Source organism: Cololabis saira, chromosome 4 (genome assembly GCF_033807715.1).
Source record: "Cololabis saira isolate AMF1-May2022 chromosome 4, fColSai1.1, whole genome shotgun sequence".
NCBI classification, from domain to species: Eukaryota; Metazoa; Chordata; class Actinopteri; order Beloniformes; family Belonidae; genus Cololabis; species Cololabis saira.
In genome coordinates, this window is record NC_084590.1 from 30513060 (window position 1) to 30525371 (window position 12312).

General features: G+C 43.3%; 1 protein-coding gene across 2 annotated transcripts in view; it reads right to left on the reverse strand.

The window, feature by feature from the left end:
- Window positions 1-297: 297 nt before the first annotated feature.
- arhgap35a (Rho GTPase activating protein 35a) overlaps window positions 298-12312 on the reverse strand; it is a 67660-nt gene continuing 55645 nt past the window's right edge. For both annotated transcript variants that reach the window (XM_061719386.1, XM_061719388.1), the window contains exons 4-7: window positions 10216-10293; window positions 7794-7925; window positions 6228-6333; window positions 298-4325 (exon numbers count right to left, since the gene is read on the reverse strand). In XM_061719386.1, the coding sequence (XP_061575370.1) occupies window positions 3854-4325; window positions 6228-6333; window positions 7794-7925; window positions 10216-10293 (788 nt within the window). In that variant the 3' untranslated portion in view covers window positions 298-3853. The remainder of the gene's footprint in view (window positions 4326-6227; window positions 6334-7793; window positions 7926-10215; window positions 10294-12312) is intronic.

Here is a 12312-nt window from a genome sequence, read left to right on the forward strand (position 1 = left end):
ATATGATCAGAATTTGTCTTCCCTTTTTCTGTATTCCTGTAGCGAATACTAGACACATCCCATCTCTTTGATTGATCTGGCCACCGAAATACTTATTAAAGCTCCCACAGAGGCTAAAATTAAACGGAGCCTGCTTGCGCTCTTTTACGATTTTAGCAGTATTTGTTTGATTATTTTTGTAGTATTGCGGGGAAAGATCATCTTTGGCTTTTGAGCTCGACGTTCATTCAGAAACTGAAGGTTCTGTGATGTCACTTTTTCACATTCTAGCTGTAACAAAGAGACAAGAAACAAGACTTTTAACAAGATTTGATTTATTAACTATGATACAGATCACATAAGGCCTTGCTGTATACACCATTCCCATTGAGACAAATTACCATACTCAGCAAATAATTGACAGTTTTTTTGTTGGATGTTATCTTTTCACTTTACAGTACTTCATTTATGTCTTTATTTTTTTCCGTCTTTTTTTTAACCCCCCTTTTATATTTTTTCATCATCTCTTAAATAGTGAGAGTGTTGCAGCCCTCTTCCTCGGCTGGGAAGAAATCATGCACTATACTGGACTGCTCTCTCAATTGTTCACAAATAAATTGTTAAAAAATGCTTTGTATTTTTTTTTTAATTATTAAAATAAAACATAAAAAGAAACATTTTTTCTAATCACCACTGACTAAAGGGCAAAGTGTTAGACCCCCTAAACATACCGATAAACAACCATTTGAATATAGTTTTGCTTGTTTCTCGATTTAACTTAACAGACATCTGTCACCATTGTTGCAAAACAAAAAAAAAATGAAGAAAAAAAAAGAGAAAAGCAATGCAGCCACATTTCATCACTGAACCAGAGTCACATTTTTGAATTCCACTGTCCTCCCTCATCGTCGCTTTGCCTCCCGTCTCTCCCTCAACCCTTTTCTCCGGAGTCTCAGGCCTCACAGTCACTTCAGTATTAACACGTTGATATACACAGGGAACGCCGCTGGCCGGCGTTCACACACAAGTACCAGCGGTCACCCCTCCTTCCTCCCTCCATCTCCCAAATAATGATCCCATTCACCCATTTGGCTGTCCGTCTTCCCTCCCTCCCCCCTATCGCTCTCACACTCTCTCTGAGGATCAGTGTGTGTAATCTGGACGAGCTAACGGGGTTACACGGTTGGGCAACAACTGCAAGGAGAGCTGCATTCCTTCCCTTCACGTCCGTGTGGATCACGCTGGCGTCTGGCCGTCAGCCAGGCGTTACCTCGAACCCTCGGACACTTAGTTCCTCAGTCTCTTTCTTACACCACACACACACACACACACACATCTAAATGAATAGTGTAGACTGATGCAATCTCTTTCAGTGGTCAGCGATTGGTTGAAACTTTTTTTTGTAAGGACATGTACGGATGTAATACGTCTTTAGGAGCACCTGCTCGTCATTAACTTCACATGAGCACACTTTCCTGTCGAGCTCACAAAACCCAGAGACACGTGCGTGAACACACGAACCCGCTTCGATCGGGGCTCAGCGATTCTCCAGCCGCATCTCGCCCGTTTCCACGGTAACTGCAGGCTACGCTGAAGAATTTTGTGATTCTCCACTCCAGTCATGCAGACGGATGAATGGACTGTCTGTTCTCTCTGCTGTCTCTCGCAGACCTGACTGTCTCTTTTGGGCAGGCTGTGACTTTGGGGGGATGCTGTGGCACGACGGTGACAGCAGGGGGGGGTGGGGGGGTAGTCGGGGCACAGTGCTTACTGGTTCCACCCGTAGACTGTATGGTTACACCCTCGTGCATTATATTTCCAAGTCCATCACAGCCAGGTGTAAGACTCCATCCGAGAATCCTAACCCCGTGGCCGCCGCTGAGGCCTGTAGCGAGGATTTCCAATTATTTTCCAAGGATAAAATGCCTCCCTCCTGCCAAAAGCTTGAGCTTTGCTTCCAGCTCTCATATCTGGCCCCTGATTCCACATTGCACCTCAGTCTGTCTGGGAGGTGGAACCGACCAACTCTTCTACTTAGGACTGAGAACTGAATCGCTGTCCACAAGAAAGCGGACAGCTACTTTAAAAGACAGCGAGGTAATTTCATTCAAACAAACTGCAACGTGGCCACATGCTTTTGCAGCTACACTCTCTGGATCTTTAAAACCTTTATTGATTTGCACTCGAGTTAAAACAGCTCTTGTTCTACCAACCTTAATCCCAGCTGATGTGTGATGACGATCTTTACAATTGCACCTTCATAAGAATCTGTCGCTACAAAAAGCACAGCAGGGGAACGGTGCTACGCCCATGCAGCAGTGGAGGTGATACCCATCTCCTCCTCTAGATGTCAGTGGTGGGCTCCCAGAGAGAGAAAGTAGGGTGGACTGACTATAAAGTGGTTGTCACTTTATGGCAATTACAGTTTAAAATGTGCCCTCAAAGTGCTCAGAAAAGTGCTTTTTTTTATTTTTATTTCTTAAAAAAAGGTCCTTTCTATGAAAAGGGCAGCACTGGCTCACTAGTAAGACCGCCACAGCGTGAAAGAAGCGACGTGACAGGTAAAGGGCCAACACTGGAATTATCTCAACGATCCGTAAAAGACGGGGAAGTTCAGGTTAAACAGAGAGGCGTGGATGCGGGTGCACAGACAGGGACAATCACCGCAACACTTGCACACCTGTTGACAGAAAAAAAATCTTACAAAGAAAAAAAAACAAAAAAAAAAAAAACAGTAAAAACACCATGGGGACAGAGGAAAAGCGGATGTAAAAATCATGTTTACCAATTTAAAAATTCACATTTTAAGCTGTTTTCTTTTCGTGTGTGAGTGTGAACGAGGACAGAGAAAGGGACTGAAGTCCAGAAGACTGGGAAAAAGCCTTTCCCAGAATGCCAAGGATGTCACAGCACCCATAATCCTTTGCTCCCAACTTGCTGCCCAGCAGATCTAGTGAGTCGAGATTTTTCTTTTTTTCTTTTCTTTTTTTTGTTCAGTGCTTGGCACAGTGCCAGGACTAAAACTGATTTTGTCTGTGTGTGAGACTGTATATGGGGTTGACAGATAGGAATTTGTGAGCCGCCCGGGACAGAACATCCTGTTGGGTGAGTGGTAACATGTGTTTCTTGCGCAAGTCTTCTGTACAGTGGTGAAATAAACAAACATGTGTCCGGGGCTTGCTCTCTGCTCCGCCGTATCGCAGCCATGGCCTCCAGGTATGTACAACAGGTGAGCTGCTTCTCAAAAACATGTGCACTGGCCACCACATTTCTCAGCACAGTTTATAGGCTGGGACATTGAGGACATGTGCTGTTGTCAGAGGCTCACTGGTTGACCACTGGTTGTTCAGTCCAGTGCGTGCATGTGTGGTTGTGTGGAAACTGAAGCAATCCCAATCCGACAGAGTTCACATTCCCCCTAATAGTTTACTTCTTAATCCCTCCCTGAGTCCCTTTAATAACTACTGGCAGCGTCTTACTCCTCATTAGTGTTTGTGTGTAGCTTCACTATAAGGCAAAGAGGGCAGGTCCAGATGAAGTGAGACTGAGAGACAGAGGGATAAAGTGGCGGGGTGGGAGAAAGATCCTACTGCCAGTTCAGAGGCTCTTCATTGTTTCACATTCCTGGCCTGAGTACGTGTCCGATGTCTCTAAAAGCAACAGAGGCGTAAAGGCCCCCATATTCTCCCAAACATAAAAGGTTTCTCCCTGTACATACTGCATCTCACCCAATCTCTCCCAACTTCTCATCCTAGCTCACTTCCCTCTTCAGTTATATTCCCAAACTTCTAAATTTCTTATCCCAAACCCCTGAACACCTAAGATTTATGCTATCCGCCAGCCTCGTTTCGCCCGTGTTCCCTTGATCCCTGGTTCACAGCGTGTGTTGCTCTGTCGGGGGGTGATGGTGGTGCAGGGAGGCCGGCAGCAGCGCTGGAATCGGGGACTGGGGAGTGGGAGGTGGGGAGTGCGATGGGGACAGGTGGTGGTGGTGGTGGTGATGGATGGGAGGACCGTAATGGGGAATGACGGGAGGGGTGGAGGGGCGGATGTAGGGAGTTGGGGACGGCGTTGGCGAGGATGAGTAGCCTCCAGCCATGCAGGAGTAGGCGGAGGTTCCTCCTCCGGAGAGTGTGGAAGTAGGGGAGCCGGGGAGGCCGTCAGCGAGGGGCTGATTGTAGAAGAAGAACGAGCACTGGTGGATGAAACTCTCGATGATTGTCTGGTAGGTGCGGGTGGCGGTCAAAGCGTCCATGGTGGTGAAATCTGGTCTCATGAGCGTGGGCCAGAAGCAGATGGACAGGTTCTCACTGGTCATCAAGTTAAGCTTGTTGCTCTGGCTCACCCTGGTAAACGACAAACGCCAGAAATGTAATTAATTTCTGAAAACTTAATAGAAGAGATGCTGCACATCTTCCACTTATGATCAAAACGTGATGCTATCACCTAATCATCAGCATTCCCTCTAATAATGAGTGTGTAGAGGGACCAACTGCCTGTGGCAAGAACATTTTAATTTGTACAGCCAAGATATGGGATGCTGTTTCCCGTTCCTCAATCATTGTTACTGATGTCAACGTTGCTCGATGGGTAAAGATTAATTAATCTCTGTAATTAACTCTGCTGCCGACACAGAGGGTCTCTCCATCTCCGTACCCGGGAGCAGCCTTTCTAAGTCCCTCTAAGTCCAGCCCTGGAAAGCTTTTGTTAATGGGACTAGGGCTTCACCATGGACGGGGTTGACACAACTCCTCAAACATTAATGTTCAGACCATCAGAAGGATGAAGACAACATCTTACTGAAGTGTTATAGAGCAGTGGTCCCAACCTTTTCTGAACCGCGGACCGATTTAATGTCTGACAATATTTTCACGGCCCAATCTAAAGGTGTAGCGGAAACTAAATAAAATGACAAGATCGGCATTAAAAACTGTGGGATTTTCTCTATAATAATAATAATAATAATAATAATAATAATAATAATAATAAAACGTCATTTTTGAAAAAATAAAATAAAAATGGAAATTGTAAATTACCTTTAATATGAGTATTTCTATCAATGTGTTTTTATGTTTGTTTTCTCATTAACGTTATTTAAAGCCAGGCTTTTATTTTATTTGTTATATATTAAGGAGACCGATATTTTGTGATTTTATTTTGAAGGCGTCTCGCCGAGACCTCGTAAACATCCGGCGCTTCGGACTTTAACGGTAAAAGTTTAACGGCAGTAGAAAGTGTGTCAGAAAGACTAAACTAGTGTCGGGAAAGCTAAAGTGGAGCCTAACTGACACAAAAAGCACCTTCTGATAAGGATTTGTTTTCTTTGCAAATTTTATGCCGTATTTATGTCCAGCTTGAGTTTGGTTGCCATGGTTACTCATGTATTGTGGTTAACGGTAGCCGACCGAGCAGCTGTGTCGTTCTGTATTTAAGTTAAATTAAACTTATATGAATGTAGAAAGACTAACTCTATTTTATTTTATTCCTTTATAGCTCTTTCGGTGTGTTTGCAGTGTATTTACATCCAAGGAATAAAAACATTGTGAACCATCAGTTTGAGAGTCAACCATCATCAGTCGGGGATGCTACAGAAATTATTTTTTCTCTCTGTGCGGCCCGGTACTGAATGACCCACGGCCCGGTACTGGGGACCACTGTTATAGAGGACATTTACGCATCTACTGAATGTTTTTAGGACTATCCCCAAAAAAACTAAACAATTTTAGGCATCCAGACATTGAGATAGATTATCCTCCTGCAAGGAAGAATGACTGTTATTATTTCTTGGACATTTTCTCCGAACAAAAATGATTATTTTGAGAGGCTTGGGGCTTTTCAGTCAAATATGATCCTCCTCAAATCACTAGATTTTTCTATGAAGAGATAAGACTTCTTTTTCTTTGAAAATAAAAAAGGACACATTTTAGAATAACAAACATACTTTGCGTAGCAGACACGCACTTTATCTTTTATCATTAAATTCTTTCATGATTAATCGTATTGGGTTTAGGATGGAGGGGACCGTTGTGTTGTAGTACTGTATTGTACTACTACACAAATCATAATTATTACATTTTAACTCTTATTAAAGAAATAAGCTGCACCGTGCAGACAGAGAGGAACTAGCCGGAGCACTCGTCAGCCTATGCTTCTTACAGTGACGCCACCCGCAGGTTACTTGACTGGGTGACCGGCGGTGCAGTCAGCTGAGCCGCCGGAGGCCGTCTCCGACTCTGCCCCTTACTCACTTGTGCAAGTGGCTGATGACATATTTGAAGACCTCGTAATTCTCCCTCGGAAAGCGCCGCAGAACATCCTTCATCGTCTGAAGGCGTTGCTCCCTATCGTTGATCTCTGGATGGTGGCAGAGAGAGGCAAGAGGTTAGTGGGAGGGGAAAGAAAGAAGAAAAATCTGAGGAAAAGATGTCTGGGGAGTTAAAATGGAGAGCAGAGAAAGATGAGGAGGGACAGGGAGAAAGAGGAGACCCTGAAGGACATGAGGGAGTTAAGCGACTTCAGCTCTTGATTAATCTGTGTGGGACACATTGATTTCATCTCACAACGGTACAAGCTTTACACTCACAAAAAACACATACGCACACAACTCAAACAGACTTAAAACTGCAATTTTAAGAAAAAGGAACCAAAACAAAACAGACCACACACATTCCAGAGCAGAAACACACCATGCATACACCCATTACAGTCTCCTGAAGATTACAGCAAATCACACACAAACACATGTGCACACTGGGTGTGTTAAGCCTGACGGCAACAAGGAGTGAGTCAGAGAAGCTGACGTCACCGGCAAACACAGTCCATCCTGTGTGTATGTGAGCGAGGCGGAGAGCAGCAGTGAGAACGGCAGATGTTCTCCACATCACAAACATGATTTACAAGCAGAGAATCGGAGTTTGTATTCCCACAATGAGGTCAGCGTGGATCAAAAACAGATTCGAAGCAGGATGACTTTACACGGCTCCAGTTCCTTCCGCTGCACATCCATCATCTCTGATCAAAAACGTCACTTCCTACAGCTCACTTACAGTAATGTCACCGTGTCAATATGCATCAAAATCTTCCCTGAAACGCCCTCCTTCTTCATCGCTGTCTGCAAACTCTAATTATGAGGACAGACAACTTCATGTGTCATATTTCTACGGGGTGAAGGGTGCAGTTCTTCCTCCCTTTTTCCTCGTCTCTCTCCTCTATTGTGGCACCGACTGCAGGAGCTTTATCAGGTCTTTGTCACGGCTGAAGGGTCTCACTGGGGCCGTTGAAAAACACACACACGCATGCAGAGTTCGGTGAGTGACAGCCGCCTCGCGGCAAGGGGTAAATCTCGCTGGCGCTATGCAAGACTAAGCTACGCTTTAAATCTCCATTCTGACAGATTACAGGACACAAAGAGAAAAGGAGCGCCTCTGGAGAGAGCTGGAGCACCCTCGTTTATCTACCATATGACAATTTTCTCATGACTTCATCCAGACCCCAACAATCCTGCATCCCTGCATCCTTCCATCACCATGTGCAATCATCCCCACATCCTTCTTACCAAAGCCTTAAATACTCTCTCCCCCATCACCTTCTCCTCCCTTACCCAGCTTCATACTAAGTGACAAATCCAATTCTACCCATGGGTGGATTTGGATTGCAGTAGTTTTGCTTGTTAAGTTAAATAAATGTTACAATAAAGGGGAAAGGATTTGAGGGGAAAATCCAATACACCAAGGGTTTTTTTTTACGAGCTGGTCTCGCCACATCAGTGTACCAGCACCTCGTCGGCCCCCCAACACCAGAGCCCCGGGACTTACTGAAGGCCTCCACCAGCTCCGCCTGCATGCTGTAGGGCACCAGAGGGTCGGGCAGCTCGGAGAAGAAGGCCTTCATGGCTCCTGCTACTGTGTTGATGGAGAAGTCTTTCTCTACCAGGTCCAGATGGTGGTCTGGGGGTAAAAACATGACATGAAAAGAAGATTAAGACAAATGCAAAACACATACAGTACAGACCAAAAGTTTGGACACACCTTCTCATTCAAACAAATGGGGAAGTGTGTCCAAACTTTTGGTCTGTACTGTAGATTTTAAGTTTGAGCCGGTCAACATCACAACAATTGACAGCTTAAATGGTTAATGTTCATCATTACTTGTGTAATTGTTTGAAGAAAACCCTTGATTGTTGATGTTGTTTTGACATCCAACTCCAGCTAAATTTGACTGCAAACAAAAGCACGCGCCTCGCTGGCTGCAGCGTCTGTCACGTGAATGTAAATGTACACACCACAAGTGTGTGTGTGTATTACAGATGTTGTAAATTAAGGTATTACAAATGTCACTCACTATAAACAGCAGCATACAACAAACAAACAAAAACAAACATCAACAGTGTTTGTGCATCATTAACAGGAGTGTAGCGAGTGTCTAGTGAGGATGAGACCTCCAAACATTTTTCTTTCGTAGGGAAAAGTACTTTAAATCTGCAAAACAGAAATTGCTGAATATCTTCAAAGTGTAAAAATGGATCTGACTGTATTTAAAGAGATGCAGTGTTTTATGATTAGTTAATTTGTCATCAACCCCAGACTTTTATAAGAGGGTAAATACCGCTCGCTGCTCTGTGCGTCCAGACTCACCAGGCGCTGCTATTTTAGTTTAGCATATTATGGACTGCAACAGTTAGCCTAAGGGACAAAACAAACTTCCTAATAACTCCAAAACATTATTCTCGTGTTGCCCCTCGTACATTTACCTTATGTAGCGATAGCTATGCAAACTGAGACAGAAAAGTCTAATAGGCAGACACATACGAGGTACTGTATTTTGGCAAAGCACCACTAACCCTGCACAGTGACTGTTGCCAGGTAACGCTGCATCACAGAGTTTGAGAAGTCAGTGAAATCTATCATAGCTGGTCAGGACAAAGTGTACAATCATCTTCAAAACCCCGTCCTCCTGGCAGCCACAGTGAGCTAAGCTTCTGACCGCCGGCTGATCGCACTGTTCACAAACGTTACTAGAGGATCACTTCGCCCAGCTGGTAACTTCATCACAGCGAGAATAAAGCTGCGTGCACGTGTCTGCTTATCAGATTGTTGCCCCTCTCGTTACACCTGTTACATGAACAACTAAATAAGAATATTTTTGAGCTGTTTGAAAGTTTATTTTATCACTTAGTCTAGTTGTCTCGATCCCCTTGCAGCCACTGTGCTCAACAAAGTGGCCAGCGGGTTTCTCAGACTTGGTGATTGGATGAACAGATGTTATTTACCCTTTTATCAAACTCTTGAGTTGACAACAAATAAGCTATATTCTCAAAATGTTAAGTTGCGATTGATATCAACTGTGCAAAGAACTCGGAATATCTTTTCTTTCATTAATAAACTTGCTAAAGGAAAAGTTAAATCACTGACAAGCGATTGTAAGGTTCATTTACAATCGATAATTAGGCCCCAAGAGTAAAGCCCACCAGAGAACCACTACTGAGAGTCGGAAAAAGAAACTTTGTTGTAATAAAAAAGAAAAAAGAAAAAGCAATTTTCTGATAATGTTTGACTTCCCGAAGGGAGAACACGTTGCACGGCGGGCTGAACAGGGAAAGTTCTTGGAAAGTCCGAGACGGACTCCCACTGTGACGTTTGAGCTCAGTGCCTCAGACTCCACTTTCTCCTGCAGAAAGTTTTCTAAATCTCCAGGGAGCTGATGAAGTGCCGGCTTCAGAGGCAACTGCGCTGTAGTTTCACCTGTAATTGTCTTGTCCCATTGGCCTGAGGCTGAGAATGATTCAATGTAGGGTTTCAGCTCCCATTACCTGAACTGCATTTAAGTTCAGCCAGGCATCCACACACACACATGTAAGTAGGGCACCTTGCTCTGTTATCTATCACGGCAGGAACATGGTTCATTAACCAAACCAATCTGGAGGCAATTAACATCCCACACCTGACAGACACATGCATGAAGACGCACAATGAGAGCGCTTGTACAGGTGATAATGCACACGGTAGCAGATAGACAACTGAAGGGGCAACTCTGCAGTCTAAGAGGAAGTGAAAGCCAATTCTCTCAGCAGAATTAATGCTCTCTGGTTGATCAAGAGGAGTCCAGATTCTAATAGGTGGACGCAGAGATGCACATGCTTCTCCTTCAGCGTTTTCTTTACACTCAGCATACAAGTGTACAGGGGTGAATGATGTGCATGCACGTTTGTGTGAGCGCTGTAAGAGGAAAGTAACCCACCTTGGTCGAATTGGCGCTGCAAGCTCTCCATTTCTGACTTGTTCCCGCTGACCCTGTAGATGCCCTCTGTGCTTATCCCTGATGGAAACAGCAAGAGAGAAACGCTGTGAGCTCATGAGCAAAAGGTAATGGAGGCTGGTAAGTGGCGTGTAAACCCTCGTCTGTACACAGAATAATGCATCAGCAAGATGTACAGTACAGATGCAGTCTGAAAGGCAGAAAAGAAGGTCGAGGAGTCCATACTTACTAAAGGCTGCAAAAAGGTTTAGTTTCAAACAGAAACGTTGAGCTTTTAAAAAAAATGTTGTATTTTAAAGAGTTTAGAAGTGCAGATTGACAGTGTAGAACAGACGGCACCCTCAAGGACAGAAACATAAAAGTCATATATGTTGACTTAAGAGCTTTCAGTTCATCAAAGCAACGCCACAAGAAAAAAAAAAAAAAAAAAGATTAAAAGTGCACACACAAGCACTGCTGGTCCTAAGCCTGTATTTCCAAAAATGTTATAATTAAACATTTAGAATTTTAAAAGATTTCTGACACTGCACACCATGTCCCGTGGTGTTCAAGTAAAAGACTAGTTCTTTTACGGGTGGGCCGGGTGCTACTGCTACCGCTAAAACCAACTCCTTGCTCTTATAGGACAGAAGTCCTTCCTATCACAGCCTACACTTGTAGCCATTGCAACTTTACAACGCATTAAATCATGTTTTTCCAAAACCCACGGTGCCTAGCATTGGTTGTTAGCATAACGCATTCCTTCTTCTGAAATCCACCACCAGATAAAATATTTTGAAACGAGAAAGGGAAATGACGGCTCCAAAAACACTGGAAGAAGGATTTTAGCTGCTATGTCAGAGATCATGGGGTCCCAGACTGCACGACTTCCAACATCGGGAGATTGTGCTGTTCGGACGACACCGATGTCTTGCAATTGTCTGGCAGATGTCTTTAAGTTGTTTAAGAGTTATATAGTAAATACCCACAACACACACGAAAATATGATACAGAAATTTGTTTATATTTCATAGGACCTAAGGAAGAAAAAAACCCTGAGCACTGAGACTGATCATTTGCAATCAGATCATTTAAGTTCTGACTGGGTGTGTTTTGCAGGTTTTGACTACAACTGAACTGCCTGGACTGCTCTTGAAATCCAGAATCTTTGAATGAGAGCGTAGACAGTAGAGTCATAGCAGAGGATCATTTCCAGACTATTGAGCACACCTAAATAAAGGCCGCACTCACTCAATTTTAAAGGAAAACCGATTTTGTACATGCACTTTTCTATAAGCTGCAGGTGTCTGCAACGCTAAATGTATTAGCGACATGAAGCTCGTTAGCCGCATCGTTGTTAAAGCCGTAGGGACCAAAGCGTGTAAAAAAAGTAGCGGCTTATAGTCCGTAAAGTACGGTATGTATTTTCAATTTCATTATTTAAAAACTTGTCTGGAGGGGAACTTTAAATGCTCACAGAAAGAAAAAAAAAACCCAAATCAAATACTTAAATTAAAAATAGCTGTCGGATTTCATTATTTGCTTGTAGCAACAATCAATTAGAAAAGCAAAAGTTTTTAAAAATTGCCTCAAGTTTTAATTCCTTTAGTGTTATTCTGGTTAAGCTGGTGAATACAAACTACTCTTACGGGTTCTCACATTTTACAATTCAATTAGCGCATTTTCAGTACAATCTGCTCTCAAAACTACTTCAGGCTCAGTTGCAGAAAATATAAGAATAACAGGCATGAAACATTCACATATTAACTATCACACTATATTTGAGCTGTTTTACTCCTGTAATCTTAATAACTGTCGACCAAATTAAAAAACTGGCCTCACTTTAAAATTGTTATTGTTTAGGCTACTTGCAAATTCAATAAGCAGTTTGCTTAGTAGGACTAAACCATAAGGAACAAAATAAAAATGGAAAAGCAACAGAGAAGAAAGACACAAAAGGACTTAATTTATTTCAGTTTATCAATATTTTTCTCCCCCTTTCCACATAAAGATAACGTTCCACCTCCCATCCTTGAAATGCTCTCTTCACTCACACTTTCGCAGCTACTCAGGGAAACAAAGAGCGATCCTAAGGGAGTG